This window comes from Vigna angularis, chromosome 10, assembly GCF_016808095.1.
Source record: "Vigna angularis cultivar LongXiaoDou No.4 chromosome 10, ASM1680809v1, whole genome shotgun sequence".
Classification (NCBI taxonomy): domain Eukaryota; kingdom Viridiplantae; phylum Streptophyta; class Magnoliopsida; order Fabales; family Fabaceae; genus Vigna; species Vigna angularis.
In genome coordinates, this window is record NC_068979.1 from 1,045,469 (window position 1) to 1,059,340 (window position 13,872).

The following is a 13,872-nucleotide window of genomic DNA, read 5'->3' on the forward strand; positions in this document are numbered from 1 at the left end:
GGGTTGGACATGGATAGTGTCTATCCGCAATCCGACCTGACAAAAAAAAATTCACCCGTTACCCGATTTACTACTCGCACGGATACTCGCTTAAAAAATATCTACTGGTATTTTAAAACCCGCGGATACCCACAAATATTTTAAAAAAAATATTTTAATAAATTATTAAAATAATTTAAATAGAATTACAAAATATATATAAAATATAATATAAATTAAATTAAATTTAAATTTAAATTCAATTTTAATTAAATTTAATCTTGTAAAATATAAATTAATGTTAATTTTAATTAAATTTAACTTAATAAAATATAAATTAAATTTTTATTTTTATTTTTTGCGGGTAGCGGATATCCGCGGATACGGATAGTATAATACCCATACCCGACTCATTTATAAGCGGGTATTAAAATATCCGCTACCCACGGGTTGCGGGTAGTAAATATCCGCGGGTATCAACTATCCGTGGCAGATTTTATCCGCGGACGCGGATTTTTTTGTCATCCCTATACATAATAGATTTTTTTTCGTTCAAAAGTAATTATTATGTTTCAATTAATTTGTTTTTGTGTCAGAAAAATAATTATATATTTATTTATTTATTATTATTATTATTATAAAAAAATTAAATCAACCTTTTTCCGTTTGTTTTTTTTTTTGAGTCCTCCTCTTTCACTCACTAAAATGTCAAAACTAAACATGCACTTACAAAAATTATAAACGATTCAATTCAAAATGTAAATTGTAGCAATAATTCAAAACTTAATTAACTCTTTTATTTATTTTAAATTTTGATTATAATTTAATGATATTATTCATAACTTCGATTTGTATTTGCATTTAAAAATGTAATTTTATTAAATACTTAATATATCATAAAAATTTATTTAAAAAATTAAAATTTATAAACGACTCAAAACTTAATTAAACCTTTCACTTATTCTAAAATTTGTTTCTAATTTAAAGATATCATTTTTATTTCAATTTGTATTCACGTTATCATTCTTATTCAATTTGTTTCTAATTTAAAAAAATAGTTAAATGAATTAAATAATCACAAAATAAATTAATTGTGTGTATAAATGAATAAACTTTTTTATAAATACATTTAAAAAAATAAAATTAAAAAGTAAGTTTACAAAAATTTAGTATAATAGAGTTTTATATAGTCTAACTCAAACATAATTAGTCTTATATAGAGATTTTCAGTAACAAAAAATGTAACTCCCATTAACTCATATCCATAGCAAGTGTTTGAAGTAACAACGTTTATCAATAAAATGTTTTTTTTTTATTTGATTAGATTACAATATATAAATATAATAGGATTCTAAGACAAATTTAAAGGAATGAATTTTAAAGGAAAGAAAAATAAAAGTGAGATTGTTTGGATTGAAGAAAAGATAAAAAATAAAGGATTTGAAATAAAAATTTATGAAAAAATTGTAAATAAACTTATGAATTTTATAGATTAAAAAACTGTAATTGCTAAATTTAAAAAATGAAATATCATTTTATTCTTTTGATCATAAAAATAAGTTAAAATAATATTATATATATATATATATAAATTATGTTAAAATGAAATGTGAATTATTATTTAAAAAAATTTAAATAATAAAAAATCTTGACTCCTGCATTCTGTCAGGTTAAGAACAACCAACAGTCCTGGATAACCAGAGATCTACGGATTATGTTTCATGTTTGTTATGAAAGATTTTATTGCTCATGAATCATATTTCAAAAGTTTGTGTTTTCTAATGCTTAAGACCCAAGACTCTGTTAACTACTGCATGGTTATGTTAGCCATTACAGAACTACTGCATCAAACGATGATCAACAGAATCACAAGTTGCATTGTTCACATACACTTAAATGTTGTTATTATCACCTTCTAACAATATATGTGAATTCACTGGATTGAGGAAGTTTATTATGACATCATGGTAACAAATATTTTTTGGCTCGAATATGACCTTTCTGGAGGGAATCAACAATAGTGAGGTTGATTGATACAGGAAACAGAAAACTTATAAAAATTAAACACACTCATAACCAGAACATTCCACTGCTACGTTTCTTTTGTTGGGTGTTGCTGACACAAGAGAATGACTTTCTTTACACTTTGCCCGCCTTGAGATCTTCCTGCTTCCGCTCCTGCAAAGCCTTGCAGCCACTGACTTAAAGCCACTCCTCATGAAGCTTACTATTGCAGTGAGAATCTCTCTGAAATGTGAAATTGAAATTACAATTCTAGCAAATAATTTAGATAAAAGGATGCATGTGGCTCAATACACAACAAATACTAAAAAGGTTAGCCAGATAGGCAGCCAAAAGTAAAAGAAGAAATTGATGTTTAACTTAGAAAATCAGTCAATAATCCTTTTGCAATATAGCAAGACAGCAGCATTTAATTGTTCCACATTTTATCTCACCTAACACAAACTTAGAATAAAGAAATGAAATACTTTTCACATATCAAGTTCAAACGTGTGTATATAACAACAAAGAATAGGAAGACCCTTATTAGTTCAAGAACAACCTTATCAAGGTTCAGAAACTCAGCCCAGTTAAGAGTATAGCGCAAAATTTTCTACACTACGTAGAACAGGATTAGTATAAAGCATTTACATGAAAAAGCAGTCTGAACAAATCAGGGATAAAAAATGAAAGGAATTTTGCACTTACAATGGTGAGCAAGGAGACCGACCCCCATTTACATAATACAAGAATAAGAACGAATCGTAATGTTGGCCATTGATCAAATAAAACCCCTGCAACCTTCTCACACATTTGAAAGACATTTTCTTGTACAAATTGATTGCAGGGTTATTGTAAGAGATTACATGCAAGTAGACAGCTCGGCAGGTTGGAATACTTGAAGCATATTTTATGACCTCCCGAATCAGAGAAGAAGCTGCATGTAAAGCACAAATTAGACTGCCAATTACATAATAGAGGACTTCAAAAAACTTGATTTGCAACACTCTTACCTATTCCAAAACTTCTGTATGCTTCCACGACTCCAAGCGTCAGAACATAGACTAAAGTTTGGTCAGATCTAGCTGAGTCATATCCAAGCATGTCCACTATCTACAAAAATAACATTCATGCAATTAAAATTCACAAATCATCAGCAAACAGATTAAGCTTTCAAACATCTACGCCTTAAGTAGTAGGGCATACCGTGTGGAACAGTTTGAACAGGTTTATTACAAGCAAACTAAGGCTATGTTTGGTTTCAGTTTGGGGTTCCAAACTCAGCTTCGTGACATTTTTTCTTACTTTCGATGTATGTTTACACATTACAATTTTGCAAGGAAACTTAGTTTTGTAAAAGCAAAATTTGGGTCACAACTTAACTTTAATGAAAACTTCAGTTCAATCATACATTAAGTTTTAGTAAGTCAATTAATAAAATGTTAGCAACAGAAAACTAATAAAATGGTCAAGCCACATAGGAAGACAATGGATATCAAGGACGGATTATTAGGGGCAAATTAATGGGCTCAAATATTAATGAACTATATAGAAGAGTTATCTATCGAAATAATACTCTTATCGATCTATTAACAACAAGTAGATCTAGTCCAAGAGAATTAGTAATATGTCATGAGAAATTGGTACACGCAGCTATGGATACACTTCTTAATAATGGAATCCACGGACAACCAATGAGGGACCGTCATAATAAGGTTTACAAATCATTTTCTAATATAATCGAGGGCAAAGAGAGAAGATTTCACGAGACCCTACTTGGGAAACGAGTTGATTATCCTGGTCGTTCTGTCACTATTGTATGTCTATCACTTTCATTACATAAATGTGGATTGCCCGACAAAATAGCAATAGAACTTTTCCAGACATTTCTAATTCGTGGTCTAATTCGAAAACATTTTGCTTCCAACATAGGAATTGCTAAGAGTAAAATTCGGCAAAAAGAACCAATTGTGTGGGAAATAATTCAAGAAATTACGCAAGGACATCTCGGATTGCTAAATAGAGCACCTACTCTGCATAGATTAGGTATACAGGCATACTACACAAAAATTTGTCTCGGTTATCTTCATATCAAAATGTTGATTGAACCAGACTACCAATATTAAGAGATTTGTCTTGTTGTGTCCATGGGGTTGTACATTTAGACATTTAAACAGGTTTATTGAAGAGTAATTTTCCATTATGTTTGGGCCAAGAACATTGATTAAACACATTTCAAATAAACTTTCCAACAAGAACTTGCTACTTAACATTTCCCCTTATAGCCAATAAATAAATCACAAAACATTAAATAACCCCACTTTCCAAGCGAAAGATGCATTCAGAGTAGTAGAAACGCAACACATGTTCTCTGTTCAGCACAAATTTCAGGCTTTAGAAATGCTGGACAGATAACATTTTCTTAATATGCTTCAAATAATTAGACAAAAGGCATATAATTGTATATAAATGAGGTCACCTCGCTTTCTTTTGCAAGAACAATCCGTGCTGTTACAAATCCAATGAGTTCGTCACTTCGACCATCGGAGCGATTGCTGTCAACAGCTCCCCATGACACAATGTCACGTCCATTTACCACATCATGGAAAAAAGTAGATTCGTACCTGAGAATTGTAGATATGTCTGGGTAAACACAATTTCTAAATCTCAAGTTGGAGTTAACAAAACAACACACGATCTCACCTGATAGGAAATAATCTGCCATGGATATGCTCTAAAATGTCAAGGTCAGAAGGTCGAATAGGCCTATAGCATATTTTTGGTTGACTAGACACATTCGGGTTTACCATTGAGTCTTTTTAACTTAATCCCCAGCAAATATCTGATATACTTGGAAAAGTCGTGCAATAGCAACTGCTTCCATTTACACAGCAACAATGAAAAGGGCCATTGAATAGTTGCTATTACTGTAAATTAAACAATAGCGTCAAAAAATTTCATATCTATTATAACTACTGAAATGAAAAGTAAAACTGTTTGTTTTATGTATGAAAATTCTGGCTCAAATGTTAATGCAGCTTTCCTTTTCTATAAGTGTCCATTTGGCACAATTTGACCTAAGAGTTTTAATTACGACGTTCACCTCCACATTTCACAACCTCTCTCTTTATTTTGTTATTCTTATCATCACCATTGTTGTTATAACTACTCTAAACTTGATCATCCTGGTCAAGGATATTGTCATCATTGTTATTGTTAGGAAGTAAACTTCAAACTTAACTTAACCCCACAAAATCAGCTTATAAAATGAGGTTTGCTTCTACTTATATACTGTAAATTTGTCTTATGTTGAATATAGTAAAAATTATGTACGGAATTAATCTTGTATTGAATATACACATAAACCCAAAATACAAATAAAAAATAATAACAAACTAACTAAAAATAAAAGATAAAAAAAAGATAAAAATAATATATCTAACTGATGTCAACCAATGTCACACTGTCATTGCAATCACTGGCTTGCTACCAACCAGTGTTGCAGGCAGCAATGTAAGTTCTTCCATGACTACCCTAACTACAGGCTTAAGATGGTATTGTAATTTGACTTAAAGTTATAATTTTATGTTTTGCACAACCCAATTTAGTATAATGATTCTAAACCAATTGAATTTTCTTGTGCCAAATGGATATCAAAAGTTTTTACTTTTTTAATAGAAAAAGAAACATCATTAAAGAGAATCCGCCTAGGAAACAAAGAAAAATGCAATACGACAGTAAATGCAGCAAAACAACACTGTCTAAGTCAGACAAGACGAATCCCATAAAGTAACTACTGTCACTACGAAAAGGCCATATACACAATCCTAGCCCAGAATAAGCTGCATGGCCTTAAGAAACCTTGAAAATAAGAGTATTTCTCCTACCTAATATTTTTCCATAATCTTTAAACCTGTCTGGCAGAAATGGCTCCAAAGTAGAAGCTCAGACTCAATGTTCAGTACTAACCAAGCACTCCAAACAAAATAGTCATAACAAAGTAATATAGCCTTACAATGCAACAGCAAGTGTCCAATTGTTCATGAATTACAGCAAAACAAAACATGTGAAGAAAGATTAACAGAAAAAATACTCAAGATGAATAAAAATATATAAACTCTCCTAGCATAATTGGAATGAAATCATCACATTTTGATTCTTCTCACTAAGTTAGAAACTAAGAGCCAAGTACAGCATTGATTATTAGATTCACTGAACTTGAAAAGATCCAACATGTCTTCCCATCTCCTAGCAAGAGACATACATCTACACTTTCTATGCAAAAGAAACTAAAATTAGCATCTCCCTCTTCAGCCCTTCTTCTAAACCTGGATTTTGTCCTTCAACTTATTTCAATTCCTCAAACAACTTAATTGGGTTGACCTCCAATTCCTCTCATCTAAAACAACTTCCTTCAAAAGACAACACTCAATTTAAAGTACAATCTACCGAAAAAATTGACTTTTTGAAAGTTTCCCACATATCCAATAACAGTAATTACACAGTTTTGAGATACAGGAATATCCTGTTCATGATTTCCCTTCACAACTCTCTTTCCTAAGGTCAAAAGATTCAAAGATTCACAGCCAATCAAAGTGCAGTAACTCGCAGCACAGACAACACAGAAATTGGAAGAGAAAAACAATCTAAGATTCATAATGTAAAAGTTGGATAGTGATCGTAACCACCTTAGTTGAAGAGGAACATGAGATTAAAATTGTTTGAGAGAAAAGATAAGGAGACGGATTGATCTAGGCAACAAAGAGGAGATTTTGAATCGGAAAAAAAAAAAGAAATTGGGTAGATTTATTCGGTGAAGGTTTGATGGAATATTGGAATTGGCATATACATATCATCGACAGAACACAATCATTGTTTCGGAAGACTTTGTGTTTCTCAATTGAATTGGTTTCACCCTTAACAAAGAAATGAATCTATCTAACAACCCGTTCTAACCTTTATCCCTTCCTCTCTTTCTTCAATATATATTTTAGTTTTAATTTTAGATTTTTGTTTTAATTGGTTTTATTTATATAGTTTTTGGTATGTTCAAGTATTGATTCCATTCTGTTTCATGATTTTGTTTTAGGATCTTGTGATTCTTCCTTGGCATGTTAATTTGTGCTAAATGGGATAGAATAACACAGAATAAGCTTGCATATTTAATATTAATTTATATATATATATATATATATATATATATATATATATATATATATATATATATATATATATATATATATATATATATATATATATATATATATATATATATATATATATATTCTTACCTATATCCTATAGTTGAAAACCATAAAATAAATTTAAACTATCAAACCGCAACCCTACTAACAATTGATATTATTTTTATTGTTAGATTGTTATCTTTTATAATTATATAATAACTATTACATGACTTAATGATTACCTTTTAAAATAAATAAATACCATTCATTTCCGTAATATTTTAGGAAGCATTTTGTTTATTTAATCAAACACGTTTTTTTTCTATTGGAGATTAAGCTTTAGGGATGAAATATATACCTTTTAATTTTACATTTTTTATAAAAATAAAAACTAATAAAATCATATATTTAACATTTTGTTCATGCACTAGTTTTTTATTCAAATATTTCTTAGAGCATTTTTTTGGAGAGAATTTATTCTGAGTTTTTAGAATATCTTTTGCAAATTCTATACTTATATATGTTATATTTAAAAATTGTTATTTTTTATTTCAATAATCAACTCATTGTGAATAAAATTTCTCTATATTTGTTTTTCCTTTATAAAACAAAACAATTATATTAATGAAAATTTTGGCTCATAACTGTTGAACTCCATAACAAATATAAGTATATGACAAACATCATATACTATTCATTTTTTAAAATTTGATTCAATGCATTATTTAATCAAAATACATGTATAATCTAAATTTTAAAAATAAGTTTTAAAATCCTCTTTAAGAATACATGAATGATAATAATAATAGTAATAATTATATTTTTAATATTTTAATTAATAATGTAAGATAAATGTATATGTCAATATAATTATAAATATATAATGTATAATTTTTTTTTACAATGGTGCATATTTTATATAATATAAATTTCTATATTATAATTTAAATCATTATTTTGCCCAAATCAGTAAAAAGATAATGATTAATTGAATCCATATAATAAAAGGAAAGGCAGTAAATGATACATTTTAAAGTAATATTATTTTAATTGTAACATATATTAGTTAAATTATTTACACTTGTCTATGACAATATTATTTTTATTTTTAGTGTCATTTTTTTTTCAATTTTAACTTCTAAATAAGAGTTTTTTAAATTAAAATAATTGTTTTATTAATATTACTGTTTAAGTGTTGGATTTTTATAATTTTAAGTTTTTCTTATTTAACCATTTTTTAAAATTTAACCATTTTTAGTGAAAAAAATTTCAATAAAATAAGCAAGAACTATATATAGTAAAATTATAAAAATATTTATATTTAATTTTACAATTATAATAAAAACAACAATAATAATTTTATTATCATAAAAAATAGTAAACACACAACTGTTTTCAGTGATATATTATAATTATGTTATAAATTTTGTCCTTTTAATTTAATTTTCAAAGCTTTAAAAATAATATCATAATCTCTCCAATTAAAAAAGAAAATTTTAAACCAGGTCATAATAAAATATTTCAATTATATTAATATTTTTAGTACATGTTTTACTAATTTAATTAATACTAAAATCATCTTGTTACCCATTTTAAATGAAATAACTTGCCTTATTAATTCCATTACAAAACTAACCGATTTTAAATGAAATAGCCATATCTGTTGCCTTACTAATTCCATTACAAAACTAAATCGTTAACATATTAGTTTTATGATGAAAAGTGAGAGGGAAAACAAAAATGAAAAACACATACTCTTATCAGTCATCTCTATTGTAACAATATTTTAGAACAACTCAATACTCAAAATATCTCCTTAAAATAAACTATTAATTCTAAAATTTAAAAATAAAATTTAATAATAATAAGAGAAAATATATGACAGTCCTCCAATCAAAAATCAACATCAATATTATCAATTATTTTGTTATTAAAGTGAAAAACAAATGAACGAACCAAGCAAGAGCAACAAATTGCGGTGTCGCGAATTGTTGTGTGTGAGTGGGAGAGAGTATGGAAATGAGAAAGAAACAAATTGAATAAGTGAAGAAGGTGGAATAAGATTAGACAAGTGTTTCTGATTTTTTTCAATTGAGACTGCAATAGGGATGACAAAGAAAATGGTGAAGACAAAGAAAATGGTGAAGTGAAAGAAATGAAAGAGTTGAGAGGAATGAGACGGTTGAGTAAGGGTTTGAGGTTTTTTCTTTTAGTTTGGAGGATGAAAATTATTAAAATACCCTTAACCTTAAAACTTAAAATCCATTATATATAAGGGTATTTTTGTTTACTAAAACTCAGTACACATTGCTAAAATGTACCAACTGAAAAACAGACGTTCACGCATTAACAAACCTCATATCCACGCGTTAACAAACCCCATATATATATACATATATGTATATATGTGTGTATATAATATATATATATATATATGTGTGTGTGTGTATAATATATATATATATATATATGTGTGTGTGTGTATAATATATATATATATATATATGTGTGTGTGTGTGTATATAATATATATATATATATATATATATGTGTGTGTGCGTGTATATAATATATATATATATATATATATATGTGTGTGTGTATATAATATATATATATATATATATATCTATATATATATATATATATATATATATATATAAAGAAGAGGTAAAAAATTAACAGTGGACTGAAATATATATACATTTAAGATCTATTTATTGACCAATACATTTTAACATTCCTATTCGAAGGAGCATTTTATAGAAACAAAGAAAACTGATAAACACATATAAGTATATAAGTCATGTGCATTCAAAGTACTGCTCCTGTCATAAACCGATGATTCAGAACAGCTTCAGCAGTTGGTCTTTTACGAAAGTCAGCATTAAGCATTGTCTGAAATTCAAGATAAACAGCATGAACTTCAATTCATTATACATTTACATTATAAATAAACTTAATAAACTAACTTAGTTTATGAAGATCAATTCATTTGTTTCTTTTATTTTCTGCACAAAATTTCACTTGAAAGATACAACACCAATGAGATTTGAACTAACTATATAAGAAATTGACATCAGTCTCTACCCAAAAGACAAGGAATTAACGGGTTTTCGTCTTTTATATAATGTTCTACTTTCTCATTTCTATCTAATATGGGACTTGACTCAGGTTTGGATTCTCAACACTTGTTTGTAGGAACCAAAAGGTGTTGGCAGTCAACCAATTAGGAAGCAACAAAAGATGACTTGTAAATAGTTATTATAAAAGTTTAAAATTTGATCATGCATAGTAATATTTGATTGCATCACTCTAAAAAGAGCTTGACCACTATCAATGTATTTAAACTAGTTTCATTTTTTTAAAATAATAAACTTTTGTCATGAGAAAGCAGCTTTCTTATGCATGCTAACAGACAAAAATACCTGAAGTAACTCCCAACCAGCACCATCTCCTAGATCCAGGAACTCAACAGCATTTACCAATCTGTCATCAGCTAGACAATACCTGCCAAAGGGGGAAATGTAAAAATTAGAGAAGCGTTGGTCGAAAAGCAAATACAGATTTTGAGTACAGCTTATTCTTCAGAGTTTAGGCAAGCTGAATAAAGTGCAAATTTTGATATCATAAATTAAAAAAAGTGCCGGTGGATGAGTTTTAAATACATGAAGTAATATTAAAAACAAAACTCCCAAAAACCCACAAAGTCTGTTATTTAGTTGTGTTCTTATATAGCTCATGCTCATAACAGGTATACCTCAACCAAGAGAAGATAAGATTAAAAATAACACTGCAACATTTGTCTATTCTGACTTTCCGTGCAAAATTAAACTAGGAAGATAGCATACTCTCGTGTCGCTTCAAGATCAAGTTGGAAGGTGTTCTCCAGAAGCCTCTAAATTTCACGATCAACAAAAACCAGTGAAGATATTGTCTTACAACAAAGAAGACTTTGACAAAAAAGAACAATGAGTTACCAAAGACAAAGTCTTATTGCAGCATAGCTTACTTGCAATGATAGGCTATCCATTACACCGGCCTCACAAAATGGAACAAAAGCCAAGTATGCGAAAAGAAGACCTGCTTCGTATCTGCATTGGAACTCATAAAAGAAATAGGTAACCTGAAAAATATGTTGAAACAAACTTCTGCATTGACCCAAGTTCTGACAGTTACATGTCATCAGCTATTCCAAAAGCTCTTTTCTCCATTTGTGTGAATGCACCAGCACCTGATGCTCGTCTCCAAAGCCCTTCTGAAAGCTGTCCTGAATCATCTAGTTCCGTATACCTATAGTGATGTAAGTATATGTATTGTAAACAACTTAAGCGTGTAGGTAGAATGTTAGCATATAGCAAATAAAGCAATAAATTAAGTGAAACCAAACCTCATAAAATAGACTATGAAATTCAGAAATGCAAAATGCGCAATAGATGAAAACTATATCCTAAAAAGAAAGGAAAGAAAAGTCATACAGATTATACAAATTATTACTAGTATGCAGTGCAACACATTACTGCCACACAATCAAAGTTCAATATATAGCATTTAAATAACACAAAAAAGGAAGAAAATACAACAGTTTTTTCATGACATATCAATGTATTAACAGAAGGTAAATTCAAGACACAAGAGCTCGACAAACAATTACCTTACCTGACATTAACAGAAAAGGCTAGATCCCGGAGTCTAGGAATCAAATAAGAACCTTCTTTTTCTGAAATTGTGCTGCAAACATATAAAAAAACACTTGAAGTTAGGGTGAAAGGTATAAGCCAAACGAAAAATCTTGAACCAATTAAATGCTTATAATTCCATACTTGAGAACCACAGAAAACGGTCCTAGACTTTGGTGCAATCTATCATGGTCATGCAAGTAAGCTACACCCTTCATGACACCTTGGAGCAGCTTTACAATAAAACTTTGCCTCCTTTTGATTGTTACTCCTTGCTCAAAAGGATTCCAGGATGACACTTCTCGGCTTTTCGATAACCTCTCGCTTACAATTTTTGCATAGTCTGCCACGCTATATTTCCCATCATCACGAAATGCAAGCCACTGGATCAACATATTACTCTCATAATGGTTAACAGAATTAGAGCCATTGCATCTGAAGTTAAAGAATTTATGTTAATTTCATAGAACAAACCTGCTCTCCCGTGGTTGTTTCAAACCCACCTACAAGTAGCGCAAGATGCTGAGCAATACCTTTAGAACTGCTCTGCAAGAAAAAGTATAAACCCGGAAGAAGGATTAACAGAAAGGAGAGAAAAGTGCTATGAATTTATATCAAAGATTAAGTTAAGTAGAAACTAATCCACGTATCGAATTCCCTCACCTGAAGAAACAAGTGTGTATTCAACTCATTTGCAGCAAGTGCATCAGCCACAACTCCCCCAGCTCGCCTTCCAGGATAAACCTTCATTGCCATTTGTTAAGAGTTTCTAGACATTAACACGAACAAGTGAAGAGGTAGACTATGATACTACTTACTACCTTAAAAGTAACCGGAGTTCCAGTAAGTGGACCCCGAGAAACTCTCCCTTCATAGAGCCTGCAACACAACCAAAACTGCCATGAGGGTCTATTATCATTATAGTATCCAAAAAGAGCACAGCACACCCAATTGCATTCAGTGTAGTCGCCTGTAAGTGCATTTGTAACCATAGGATGAAGATCAACCAGTTGAGATCAAGAATGCATCTTTTAACTCTGATTTACTCAAATAAAATGAGTGGTTCAATCTTCATGACACAGTTTCACGTGTAGAATATATGAATGCAAGGAAAAACAAAAGCATGGAATCAAGTTGATTTTTTGAAATTGCCCACCTGATTTTGACATTGCCTTCTCCAACATCTTGAGTTTTCAATCCTCCCAAGTCCTTGAGTGAATAGTCAGTGCCAGGCCCAGAGGGAAAGGCAGAGTAGCTGGGTAAAATCGTTACTTTTGAATAAGCTAATTTTGAAAGCTTTTAAATTAGGCTGGGCATAATTAAAAATGTTAACTTTATGGAAAAAATAAAATACTGATTGCATTTTTTGTTTTCATTGGAATGCTTATGGAGAAGTAGGTACCTGGTGATGTTGATGAAGCCATAGGTGCCAATGGGTCGACCCACTTGGAAGGAGTCGGAGTTGGTGAAAAAAGGCAACTTTGCTTGAATTATGGGAGAGTGGAAGTGGAGAGAGGAGGTGGTGGCGGTGGAGGTGGTGGATCTGGAAGAAAGGGACAACTGGGTCGTGTGATTGCGAAGACAATGATGGAAAGAGAAGGAATCAAGAGGAACAACCACAACCATTTCTCTCTTTCTTTTCTGTGTGCCTGTGAATGTGAATGAAGATGAAGAAGAAGGTAGCGCCAGATGGATAAGAGGGATTTCAGTTTGCCGTCGATAAACTCAATCGGTGAGATTGTGAAGTTATCTTAGATAATTACACTACAATAATATATATCATGAAATATAATTATAATAATAAAATGTTGTATTGTGAAAAAAAAAATGAGAATATAGAGATTTATTGTGATTATTTATTTTTATCGTGTTAGAAAAACTAGTATAATACTTTAGATTCTCATTAGATATTGATGATGATGGTGTCAAAGTACTTAAAATTCATTTACTCTTGTGCTACTATGGGGAAAATATTTTTTTTAAAAAAACATAAATTTAATCCCAATCTGAAGTATTTTTGTTTTATA

At 29.9% G+C, this 13,872-nt stretch overlaps 2 protein-coding genes across 3 annotated transcripts; both read right to left on the bottom strand.

The window, feature by feature from the left end:
- Positions 1 to 1,827: 1,827 nt before the first annotated feature.
- LOC108320923 (histone acetyltransferase MCC1) lies at positions 1,828 to 6,949 on the bottom strand. Of its 2 annotated transcripts, XM_017552523.2 has the most exons (7): positions 6,669 to 6,949; positions 4,684 to 4,907; positions 4,460 to 4,604; positions 2,994 to 3,093; positions 2,689 to 2,917; positions 2,543 to 2,593; positions 2,088 to 2,226 (listed from the first exon to the last, which is right to left on the bottom strand). In XM_017552523.2, the coding sequence occupies exons 2-6, from the start codon at positions 4,788 to 4,790 to the stop codon at positions 2,554 to 2,556; spliced, it is 621 nt and encodes a 206-aa protein (XP_017408012.1). In that variant the 5' UTR covers positions 4,791 to 4,907; positions 6,669 to 6,949; the 3' UTR covers positions 2,088 to 2,226; positions 2,543 to 2,553. The 2 variants fall into 2 exon arrangements, with proteins under 2 accessions (XP_017408011.2, XP_017408012.1); XM_017552522.2 differs by lacking the exon at positions 2,543 to 2,593 and having other exon boundaries at positions 1,828 to 2,226; positions 6,669 to 6,946.
- Positions 6,950 to 9,851: 2,902 nt separating this feature from the next.
- LOC108320841 (uncharacterized) lies at positions 9,852 to 13,576 on the bottom strand. The gene is made up of 12 exons (XM_017552393.2): positions 13,248 to 13,576; positions 13,002 to 13,100; positions 12,667 to 12,724; positions 12,509 to 12,589; positions 12,320 to 12,391; positions 11,990 to 12,228; positions 11,826 to 11,897; positions 11,346 to 11,459; positions 11,179 to 11,260; positions 11,018 to 11,064; positions 10,595 to 10,676; positions 9,852 to 10,064 (listed from the first exon to the last, which is right to left on the bottom strand). The coding sequence occupies exons 1-12, from the start codon at positions 13,469 to 13,471 to the stop codon at positions 9,981 to 9,983; spliced, it is 1,254 nt and encodes a 417-aa protein (XP_017407882.1). The 5' UTR covers positions 13,472 to 13,576; the 3' UTR covers positions 9,852 to 9,980.
- Positions 13,577 to 13,872: the final 296 nt, after the last annotated feature.

Bases quoted from the DNA above. Each gene is read 5' to 3' on its own strand.
- LOC108320923 (XM_017552522.2), bottom strand. From the start codon at position 4,790: ATGGTAAACCCGAATGTGTCTAGTCAACCAAAAATATGCTATAGGCCT. The intron at 4,605-4,683 runs GTGAGATCGTGT...TACAATTCTCAG, and splicing joins GGCAGATTATTTCCTATCAG to GTACGAATCTACTTTTTTCC. The intron at 2,918-2,993 runs GTAAGAGTGTTG...CTTTACATGCAG, and splicing joins ATACAGAAGTTTTGGAATAG to CTTCTTCTCTGATTCGGGAG.
- LOC108320841 (XM_017552393.2), bottom strand. From the start codon at position 13,471: ATGGTTGTGGTTGTTCCTCTTGATTCCTTCTCTTTCCATCATTGTCTT. The intron at 12,392-12,508 runs GTGAGGGAATTC...TTTTTCTTGCAG, and splicing joins ATACACACTTGTTTCTTCAG to AGCAGTTCTAAAGGTATTGC. The intron at 11,261-11,345 runs GTAACTGTCAGA...GTTCCAATGCAG, and splicing joins TTTGGAATAGCTGATGACAT to ATACGAAGCAGGTCTTCTTT.